Below are 11845 nucleotides of genomic sequence, written 5' to 3' on the forward strand. Positions count from 1 at the left end.
TCCAACAGCTGCTTTTCCATAGTAAACATTTTCCTGTTTACTGAAAAGAAAACCTTTACCGCTATGTTGTGTTAATCGTATCATTGTTTCACAGTTTGCATTTTTTTTTTTTTAGTGCTTGCAAAGGTGACACTGTCAAAAGGTAAGACACTGGTAAAGCTCACAGGATTTCCATGAATTAACACAGTTGTCTTTCACCTAATTTATTTAAGTTCCAATTTTTTTTTCCAATTTCAAACAAAAGCTAAATACAAGTTTTAAACAGGTAAGCACTAGCTTTATCCAAAGGGAGCAGGCTTATACAGTTTTACTCCAGTAAAGTACTCAACCCTTAATCAAAACCTTCTTTGTCATCGAAACTATACAGTAGTCTTTCTTTTATCATTGCACAATCTTAATGTTCTGTCAGAACCAACTTTTGACACTCCAAACACTATCTTACATTGTTTTATAACGTCTATTCCAAAAGAAAAAACCTCAACAGGTTTTCCATAAGAAATGTTTTAGAAACCAGTATTTCCTGCACAGTTCACCAGCAAGTCTACAAGTCTCAACTCTCAAGAAAAAATAATCCTCTACCAACATTGTTTCTGCAGCTATTATTTTATTTTATTTTTAGCTGCTTTAGCGACTTCAGACTCCAGGTCTGCCTCATCTGTATAAATGCATCCAACTCAAAAGAATACTTTCATACAGTTATACAGCAACTTGGGGAAAGAGATCCAAAATGAAAGTGCCAGTAAACTCATACATGGCCCAGCAAAAGAAAAAAAAAAGGCAAGAGATGCCTACACATTAAATGAGATGCTTTTTTTCCTTGCTTTAAAAGAAGAAAAAATCTTTCCCACGTTAACCTCCTCTTGTAATAGCCACTTTTCTGTTCATTAACATGAATCTGATAGTGCTCTTTGATACAATCATTAACAGCTAAGCTGTAAGGCTTTTAAACCCTTTACATTCACTTCTCACCCTCCAAACACTGATGGTTAACACAGATGTTAGGGGACATGACCAGCACAAATGGGAACACCACCACAAATGATCACCTTGTGCTTTCAGATACATTTCAGTGTACAGTCCCTTCGTTTCACATTTTAGTAAGATGCTGATGCAGTGCAGAAGTATGCAAAGCATCCTCTCTTTCACAAGGTCCATGCAGAAAACAACTAAAAAAATTTTAAAGTTCTGAGATACAAATGACAAAAAAAAATCCAGGATGATCAAGTTTCACAATGCATAGTGTTCTGAACATGAGTCCGTTTTCTTCTAAATCCTGAAAGAATAAAGTGGTGAGGAAAGTGAAAATTCACTGCTGCATTCTGTGATCTTCCCCATTTTGCTGGCCAGTACCTTACTCTGGCATGTAAGGACGGAGGTGATCCTCTATGGTACCAACCGTCCAGTGAGTGAGCTGCTCCTGTGGCAGGTACAGGCAGATGCTGCATAACTTGAAGATCGTAGCTTTGTTTTTTGGAGTCTACAGGCAAAGAAAACGCAAAGAAAAGCAATTAAACATGCAAGTCAACTCAGGACTAACAGGCAGACACTCAGTGCATTTAATAGCACGTTTGTGGCAGAACACAGCATTTAAAAGCCACTGTCTTTCACGCAATCTAAACAAAAAACTCTGAATACCTAAAAATCTTCTCATTATTTTGTTCATTTTCCCCTCCAACCATTTCGGTAACATCGCACAAACTCAGCCAATACTTTAATATCTCCAAAATACTTCAGTCTATTTCAGAACTTTATGTTTTTGTATTAAAAATTACAGAACTGCGCAGCCAGATCTCTGCCCCGTAAATAGCTCATGCATGCGCAAATGCTATTTATAGCATGCTTCCTCTAAGAGCTGAAACGCAAGCACGAACGCACAATCAGTTTTTCCACATGGATATTTTGCAATACAAGTCACTAACATTCCTGAGAAGAAAAAGCATTTGATGAGTAAGACACTCCTAAAACACACTTTGGGTAGCACGGAAAATAAGGGACAGAGTAAGTTTACCTGCAAGTGCTGTCTGTCAATGAAGAGAAACACTGACTGGGTAGGGTTGTTGACAACAATTCCAGTCTTGTCCTTTCGGCTCAGAACATGCAGAAACTGTTTTTCATAGTCACCATGATGAAACTCAAACTTGGCCTGCATTGTGTGAGGAAGGGAAATATTTACCCAGCTAAAAATGCAAGTATTATCAATTAATTTCACTCAATCTGGGGCTCTACAACCCACTGCTGTTTCTTTCCTTTTCTCATCTGAGAAAAAAAAAAAAAATCAGGAACCTCAGCAACCAGCACACACTTTAGTTTTGGCACAGAAGTTAAACTGCCTGGGCTCATTCCAATGGCATTTATAATTCAAACCAAGGTGCAACTCTAACTGCCTACATAAGAAAAAAAATCAGCTTATTCTAGCAGAACATCTGTGCATCAGCTGTACAGCACATTTCTGTCAATAACTTACCACTGCAACTGAAGTTACTTTGAAGTGTTGGAAATTTGTTTGTTTCAAGGCAAAACTACAATGCAATAATCCCACCTATTTCAGATCTGCTGCCATTTACAAAATACAGCAATTCGGGGGTACTCACAGAACCTTAACGACATATGTAGATAAAGATTACACTGTAGTGAGAAGAGCCGTGCTGAATTAGTTACTAGAAACACTAAAACTATGAATCTGTCTATATGTGCCAGTTGGAAAGGTTCTTCGTGCTAAGATCACACTTCATGAAGCAGATCTCAGAAGACTTTTACAAATAAATCCAACTGGAACGCTTTGTAACATGCACAAAAGTCACAGACCTTATCACAGTTAAGCAAAGATAGTATTAAGCCTTCCCATCTTCCTCCTGCCTAGTCCCTTCTTCCCTACCCCAGATACATAACTTAAGGTAAAAACAATACCTGAACAGGCCTAAAGGGTTCATCAGATCCCTTCCACCGAGAAAACAGGAGACAGACTATCTTCTCAATGTCATTACGAGGCCAAAGAATGAAGTCCATCTCCTGGGTACAGCCGATTACATCCTGCAAATGATAGAGTTCTGTACTTAAGAGTCTCTCCATTAGTAGGAGATACTGATAAGCAGCTTGTCTATACAGGCTTATAATTAAAAGGTGATTCTTATTATCTTGTTTGTGTGGGTTTTTTTCCCTCATTAGTTTGACTCAAAACAACTACAATCCTCCTCACCCTCCAGTGAGTTGTAAGTATCCAGTTAATATAAGTTCCAGCTTCAGGAAAACTATCATTCCTAGGAAAGGTTATTTGCTTTCCAGTATTCATCTAACAAAACCATTTAGTTCTATGTATATAGTTGTGTCAGTACGTACCAATTAACAAAGGCCAGCAAAAAACTACCAAGGCATATTTCAGTGAGACACGTTAAAATAAAGCACAAGCACTGCAGATTTAAGTAGAATTTCAGAAAGCATGTGCTAAGTTCTATGATGGTTAAGCACTGCAAAAGGCTCCCCAGGGAGGTGGCTGAGTCACCATCCCTGGACTGCTTAAAAACTGTTTGGATGTGGTGCTCAGGGACATGATGTAGCAGAGGATTAAAGTTAGGGTAGTACGGTTGGGTTGCAGTTGGACTTTATGATCTTGGAGGTCTTTTCCAACCTGAGCAATTCTAAAATTTTAAGTCACCCTTCAAACTAGACCCTACAAAAGCAACCCTTCAGAACTCTCAGGCAGCAGCAGATGAGAAAACAGGGAAGCAGGATTAGCATCAAGATTCACAAGTAGTAGTACAAGAATTCAAAACTCAAAGTGAAACTCAGCAAGCATAAAGTATAACCCTACCCTGCGCATAGACTGGTAGCGGGGTGCATGAAGCTGTACTACATCCTTCTGCAGAAGCTCTAAGGAACTTTCCAAAGAATAGCTGGAATCCCGCACACCTCTCAGAATATTTTCTTCATAATTATTGGTCATGACTGGTATCACTTCAGACACTTCAAAAAGCGCTGACTTTTTCTTCTGCAAAAGAAAAATACACATTGCATTAAGGTTACACTCTAGGTACTTGTAATTAATTTATTTCAGACTTCATAATTTTCTACTAGTATTCATGTACAAGGCCTCAGCTAGGACCTAGACACAAATCAGAGCAGAATCTGAAAATGTAGACATCCTTTGGATCAAATATCAAGAGTCTACCTAGATGCTGTTAGAACTGAACTTCCATCATGCAGAATGCGTGACATCAGGCTGACCAAGAGTCCTCCACAAGCTTTTATTTGCCAGTCAAATAAGCCTGGTGAAGTCTTTCCACCTCGATGTTTGTTAACAGTGGGAGATTGGCTTGTTAGAACCCACCAACTAAGAAAATCCAGTTATCACTGACTAAACTTGTATTTCTTTAGAAATAGTGGTATCTTCTACTATTGGGAGAAGAAACACAGAAGAAAAAAAGAATGAACTGTCCTGTAAATACAAGCAAGTTCACTCAGCAGTCTCATTGCAAGAGACAATACCCAGAACTATGTCATACTATAGAAAGCTGTTCTTTGAACAAGAATTGATGAACAAACTAGACACAACAATTGTATGGAATTTTTTAAATGAAGTCCAGAGAACAGTCTTCATTAGAGAGAAGTAACTTCTACCAAATGTAAAGAACAATACATTTAGTTAAACGCTTTTAATGCTCATGTACACGTTTCCTTATTTTGTCTGTTTAGGTGCAATTAGCTTCCATCTTCACTCAGTCAATTTGTTCAGTATGTTACTCTGATCATCTACTTTTCCTCTCCTTCTGTGGACAGAAAAATCTTACAATTCTGGCTCTAAGTTGACATTAGAACACCAATGGGTTTCCCATTTTGGCTCACATTTACAGCCTCCAACAGCCTTCTACAAGACAGCTGAGTGAACAGACTTCCTCTTTTTCCCCCTACTTTCAGAAAAGGGGAGGCAGCTTCACATACGCCAACATCCTCGGGCCATTGCAACACTGCCTTTAACAGCCGCTCCCTTCAGCTGCCAAGTTCTCCCTCCTGCTTTAACCAGATAAGTGCAGTAGCTTTGTCAATCGCACCAGTCAGGTCTCGTTTCTTAAGTGAACCATTTCACAGCAAACAATTATACAACTCAGACCATAATAAAGCTGAACAAAGTACAGCATAACCTGTTCTTCCTCAATGCAGAAGCTACCAACTTATTTAATAATGCATTAGCACCCCCAGGATTACAGAACTACAAACAAGAAGGAAAGCCAAACTGACAATAAATAAGAGCAAGGCAAATATCAATGAGCAATAAAAAGACATAAAACATTCACAGGAACAAACTACTGATAAAAGACTTGGCTCAGCATAGTTATCTTGCACTGCAACACAATAAACAAGAACCAAGTTACCTTGTCCTTGAACACAAAGGCAATGTACATCTTGAAGTCAAACTGGTCAGCTAAAGATTCTTTTTTCTTTCTAAGCTGAGCACGAAGTCTGTTCAGAGCTTGTTTCTTCCGGGAGTTTGGGTCCCCCATTTTGTTATATAGGTGGTACTAAAGCCTTTGGAAACTGTCGCTAAACTATGGGCACTTTTTCATAAGACTCAAGTACAACAGAAACAAGTCATTTTATTCCTGCTAATATGACTGAATAGATAAAAACACAAGTGCAACCCAAAACCGCACCTCAGGCAGTATTTTATGGGAATGTCATATTGGAAGGGTCAAGAAACAAAATAAGCAGTTGCCCAGCCATGGCTGGACAAGAGGTTTGACCATAAACCAAGAAAAAAACTAAGAATTTTTAACAACAACAAAAAAAAATTTAACAGTTTGGCTGCAGGAATAAGTGGGCGAGAATGAAAAAACAAATCTTATCACAATTTATGTGTACAATAAAAAGCAACTGGCACAAACCCAATCCATGGGGGGGTTATTTTTGCTCTGCTTACAAAAAAATGAAGCTGGTATTACAAACTGTGTTTCACCCCAGCCAGATTCATGACTCTACTGATTATTATTCTCAGATTCCCACTATTGCTGTGCTGCTTTTTACCCTTCGCAACGATTACACTTGGTGGACGGCAGAGAAAAGGGTGCAAAGGAGGAGTGCGCATCCTGGGAGGTATGACATTTCTCTGCCAACAAGAACAAAATCAACTACAGACAACACAGTGCTGGTTTGAAGGGAAGCAAAGAGAAAAAACAGCAGAGTCATTTCTAACTTCATCCTGCTCATCATCGGGCACGTCACTGCCCTGAGGCTTCTGCTGCCAAAGGGAAGAGAGAGCATGACAGCCACCGATGAGAAGCGGGCAGGGGTTGAGACAGTATTATCTCACCTAGAGACTAACACCCAAACGGACACCCCAAACCCTGACTCCTTCCCAGCAGGAGAGCCCTACATCCCCCGATGCCCCACAGGCTCCCTGGGCTGCAGATCCCGGGGGATCCTTCTCTCTCTGCTGCTGCTGTGCCAGCAGAGCACTCGGCTAGCCGAGGCTGTGCATGACCAATGCTCCCTGCTTCTCCTTGAGCCTCCCTATGCAAGGCGGCAGAGGCTGTAGCGGGCGGCCCGTGCCCGGGACCTGGCACACCCACAGTAACGCGACGCTTCCTCCTCTCACTTCATGGTCACGACTTGGAAAACATGGAGAGTTTTGCTTCCGCTTTCCTTGCCAAGCAGATTTCAGTGGCAATTTTTTTTTTTTTTGGCGAGGTTTTTTTTTTTTAATCACAAGCCTAGGTTGTGATTTTAAACCTCCCAAACACCCTTCCCCCCCAAAAAGCAAATCCCCAATTATCAGGTTATTTTCCTTCTCTCTCCGGACATTTTGCCCCCTGAGGTGTTTGATTAGATTAGCAGGGATTTAAAGGTTGGAGGTTAGCAAATTCGTCAGACCAGGTTAAAGACAGGGGAAAAAAATTCCCCCCTCCTCTCCTTACAAAGAAAAAAAAAAAAAAACAGAAAAAAAAGGAACTCCTCCCCCAATTTCCCCCTAACTGAAGCAAGAGGCTGAGAGACTCGGACAAGAGACCAGGGCCGTGGCTCGCTCGCTACCCGCAGCCGGCGGGCGCAGGAGGGGCAGAGGAGGCGGCGCTGCTAGCAGCACGGAGAGGAGCCATGTCAAGATAAAGCCACCAAGCCGCCGAGCCCCCCCATCCCCGCCGCAGTGGACACGGTGACCGGGCCGCCCGCTCTGCCGCTGCTCAGCCCCAGCCTGGTCCCCATAGTCTAGCTCAGCGCCCCGGTGCCGGGGAGTGGGGAAATGGTGGCGGAGAGAGGAAGAGGAGAAGGAGGAAGAGGCGACGGCGGCAGCAGCAACGGAAGGAGGAGGAGACGGCGGCGGGTCGCTGCGCTAGCGGCTCCCAAGGAGGGCGGCGGGCATAGAGGCGCCGGGAACGGCAGCGGAGGACGGCGACAGCCCGAAGGAGGACGAGGGCTCTCTTCGCCCAGGCGACCCTGGGACGTCCTCGGAGGCGACGGCAGGAGCGAGCGGGAGCGCCGCGGTCTACGCCTGGCTGTCGGCACGGGAGCGAAGAAGCAGAGCAGCCGCGCGGCAGCAGCGAGCGCTCAAAATGGCAGCGCCTGAGTCACACAGGTGCCGCCCTGCCCGCACTGCGCAGGCGTGCTCGGCAGGCGCGTACCAAGCGCTCGGGCCCGCGGGGGAAAGGGATCCGGGTGCGGGTTGGAAGGCTCCGCGGCAGCCTCGTTAGCCGCGGGCACTCGCTTCTGGAAGAAATAAAGAGGAGACAGCAAATGCGGCAGGGCTCCTCCGAGCCGTCAGCACGCCGAGAAGGCGGCTCTTGCCTGTTCCTTTGTCCCCCCCGGCGCCCCGTGTCGCTGCCCTCGCGCCTCACGTGCCCCTGAGGGACGAGGACCCGGATGGAGTTGCAGAACGCTGCACTCGGGCCGGGGGGAGAACCGACCCCCCCCCTTACAGCGCTCCCCCTCGGTGGGAGCTGCCGGAGAGAGGTGGGCTCAACTAGGCGTGTGGTGGTCTCCGTATCGGGGTGGCCGCTTTTGTTTCATCTCACTCACCAAGTGTTTGGTTCAGCTCAGAATGTGTGCACAAAGTACACTGCACGTGTGAAAATAAGTTGACCGCAAGACGCCAGATGGTGCCCACCTCCAACGTGGCTCTGCAGTAGCGAATGTGTGTGGCTGAGGTGCACCCTGAGGAAGGCTGCTCGCTTTTTTGTTGCCATTACGGAGACCCGAGCCTAATCCTTGAATAAAAATAGGCATTTCTATCTCCACTCTAGAAGGAAAGGTGTATGCCGCCCATCTCTTGGCTTCTCTGCCACAGAAGAGGCAAAGGCACACAGTTCATGTTCCTAGTTGCTCCTTTCATTGGTAACACCCATAGGTGTGGGCATAAGGGTCACATTCTATACTGTGTCTTGGCTCCTGACTGTCCATCCCTCTTTTCTACTCAGGGATATGGGGTAGAAAAGCCAAGCCTCCCCCCCCCAGCACTGCCCAGAAGTAGACTGCTTCTGACAGGCCTCAGGCTTGCCTTGTGCTGAACCAGGGCTGGCAGTGACCCACTATTTCACACCTGTACCACCGCTGCAGCCAAAAAGTATGGGGTGAAGGCACCCCTTCCACATTCCCTCTGGCAGTGTCCGTGACTCATCAGAACAGAAATGGTGTTAGGAAAGATTACAAGCAGAAGGCGAGTGCAGGCACTGGCTGTCTGGGCTGATTGTGTTTCAGAGCTCACAGAGCATGGCGGTGGGCTCTCTCTGATAAACTCCAGTAAACGTCAGTCTTTTATTTCCCCTGCTGTGACTTGGCTGTGCTGGTCTCTTTTGTTCTATCTGTTTCCTGTTGGTTATTTCCCTTTGGCTCAGCAATCCTTCGCACACTTTCCCTCTGACTCCTTCCTCCTGTCCGTCTCTGGCAGGGAGCTGTCATGCCTCAGCCCTTAGCTCTCGTCCTTACCCACCACAAGCCAACTCCTCTGAGTCAGACCTCCATCTTGCCTTCCCTGTTGCAGGCGTGACCCAGGACACTCCCCTGTTGTTCTGAACAGAGCAGAAGCAGGCCATTTTTCATCCACTTGCAGCCTGCTGTTCACTCCTCATGGCAAGGACTGTAGAAAATAACCCTGTGAGTGGAGGTAGAAGCATGGCCTCTAACCAGCAGCACTATACATGAGCTCTAGATTGCTGGGACTGTTTCAAAATGCCTACCTTTTTCAGCCCAGCCTTAGTGAGAGCTGTGTTTAGATTCCCCCTTGCTCAACTGAAGCAGTTTGCTTTGCTGCGCCACCCCATGCTGCGTTTTGCCCTGTGCTGCGTCCACTGCTATTCTGAGCTCTGAATCACGCTTGGCCTGTAACCCTCATTCTGACACACAACAGGCCTGGTGCAGCAGCACGGCTCTGAGGGATTGCTCTCTGAGGAACTGGCACCTTGCCCGCCTGCAGAGGAGAAAGCAAGGAGCTTTCTTCCAGCCCAGTGATTCTAGCTGCCCTCTCCATTGCCATGCTTAGCAAAGGATATTTTTCTCCTTAATCACAGTCTAGTAAAGATATCCTGACGATCTTTACACAAACTAGTAGACCAACCAGCTCAAGTGTGTTTATTTTATGGGTGAATATACACACAGAAATATCTGCCCTAATAAAGCCATGAGTAATAGCTGTCTTGTCCTACTTTTATATCACTGTGCTTCTTTTTCTCCATTGCGTGTGCAACGGTGAAGCTCATAAAGTAGAAAAAATGTAGCAGGGAAAAAAACATATCGTAAAGTAGAGAAAAACACCATTCATACAGTAGGAAAAAAAAAGTAGAAAAATCATACATCAACACCTTAGTTAAAATAATGCACGCTATTGTTTCAGTAACATTTCTACTGAATGGACAAGGGAGTTAAGACCTAGTGAAACAAACAGTTAAATGTTATTGATCTGTAATTTTCTTGACCAGCTAATTGTGTATTGTTATGCTTCCTTATAGTTATACAACTTTGTTTATTGTTTTTAGTTTGCTTGTTTGCTTGTTTCCAAAATCAGCATGATTTCAGATTCTAGTTCCCATTTGCAGAATTAAATGCCCCATAAACACGTGGGCAAGACTGTACTCTAATACCTGTGCTTTTGATTTCCAACTTAATAATTAGTTCTGTTTTTTTAAAAAGGTTGGACATAGATAGGAAGAGATGAGATGGAGTCTGATCTCTTTATGTTTATACCTACTATTTGCATTGTACTGGCTGCATATGTTAGAAATAGTATCAGCCCCGAGGCTGCTTGCTTCAAAAACAGAACTATGATTAATTCAGTGCCAAATGTTTATGCATCAGACAGAAATAAATTAGTATTCCTTTATAATTCAAACAAGACAAATTAGTGGCAATTAAAACTCTTTCATATACTTGAGAGTGCACTCTAACTCTCTCTTTTCTGCCTTTACAGCAAACATTAGTTTCTAAGACATAACAGGAATGCTTTTTCATAGGGAAATAGCAGTGTTTCATGTGGAAAGCATTCCCTAAGCATGCTGTGGACAACTGTATATCCACCTCATAGCTATTGCTACACCAATGAGGCTTCATTCATCTCTTCCCTGTGTCCCGCCTCTGGTCATAAAATGGATCGTACATCCTTGGGTAAGGGAGATATTGATCCTTAACTTTGGCAGAATTATACCTACTACGTTGCTAGGTTTGTTCCATCTTAATAATTACATGTGTGTATATATAACATAGGTGGTTATGTATGTTTTTCATTTTGTGCTTGTCCAGTTTGTGATTTTTTTACTTGCTTAGGAGTGCTGAGTATGTGCAGTCGTGATGTCAGAAATAACTATAGCTTGCCAGTGCATTAACTGAGAAGATAGCATCCCCAAGTATTGGCATACAGACAATGAATCACCTCTGTGAGAATGGTGGTCATTTCTGAGGTTAGCAGCTTCGGTATTATTGTAGGAAGTACATGTCTCATCTCTAAAACTTTAGCATTTCTTTTGAGAATGTCTGAAATGCACATTAAGAGAAAGAGTCCCTGCCTTCAATTTGTACATAAACCTGTGAATCAAATTCCAATGGAGAAAATGCTTTGATATTGAAAGTCAATTGACTCCTTGTTGCTTTGCTGTGTTACCTTTAACTTAGGTTCTCAGTGCTGTGCAAATGCATTAGTCTTTATTAGGCTGGTGAATGTAGTCCTGTTCCAAATGAGTTTTTGTGTTTGCTCAGCAGATGCTTGCAAGAATAAGAGTAATATTTGAAACACATTTTAATTATTGAGTCTATAAACAGTATTATAAATACTGGCAATCAACAGAACTAGAATTAGCTTTAGATGAATCAACTCCTAGCCTTTCTAGAGGATGATTCATTTTTAAATCTTAAAGCATTAGACAAATGATACATTTTTAAAGGTAAACATACCACTGAGGTTGGGACCTAACTATCTTTTAAGGGATGTCTTAGTGACTCACGCAGTAGTTAACTAAACAAAAATTCAGAAGAGGCACAGATTTTTCTTTTAATCTTTCCCCACTGAAGCACTATTAATCACTATTCGCAGGACAGTCTTCTCTTTTACTAGACAAAAAGAAATTACAGATTCTTTGGGGTGATTTAATTTAGAGCAGTGGCCACCATAGAAAACCTGTTTGGATCATGCTGTGTATATAAACCCCTTTTTTGGGACAGAGTTTTATTAGAATACGGCTTTCCATGATTATCAAGCCAGGAAAAAGAAGACAGATCACGAACTTGTAGGTGACGCACAAAGTTCTTACGTATAGGCAAGGCAATGCCACAGGAACAGTGCAGCGATGGAGGGTCAAAGCAAGGCCACGCTGCCACCTGCTGTCGCATAGGGGATGGTAGCGGGTTGATTTCCACGGCACATCGAACACTCGTCAAG

The 11845-nt window shown here is 43.5% G+C and overlaps 1 protein-coding gene across 2 annotated transcripts; it reads right to left on the minus strand.

Annotated features, from left to right (window-relative positions):
- Positions 1-1351: 1351 nt before the first annotated feature.
- Positions 1352-5495, minus strand: LOC306944986 (uncharacterized protein C6orf62 homolog; the record flags this gene model as incomplete). Of its 2 annotated transcripts, none has more annotated exons than XM_079533666.1 (5): positions 1352-1477; positions 2009-2143; positions 2908-3030; positions 3809-3985; positions 5367-5495. In XM_079533666.1, 5 exons carry the CDS (start codon positions 5493-5495, stop codon positions 1352-1354), a joined length of 690 nt encoding a protein of 229 aa, XP_079389792.1. The 2 variants fall into 2 exon arrangements, with proteins under 2 accessions (XP_079389792.1, XP_079389791.1); XM_079533665.1 differs by having other exon boundaries at positions 5313-5495.
- Between the last annotated feature and the right edge of the window lie 6350 nt (positions 5496-11845).

The sequence above is a fragment of the Tetrao urogallus genome (assembly GCF_951394365.1).
Source record: "Tetrao urogallus genome assembly, chromosome: 3".
Taxonomy (NCBI): domain Eukaryota; kingdom Metazoa; phylum Chordata; class Aves; order Galliformes; family Phasianidae; genus Tetrao; species Tetrao urogallus.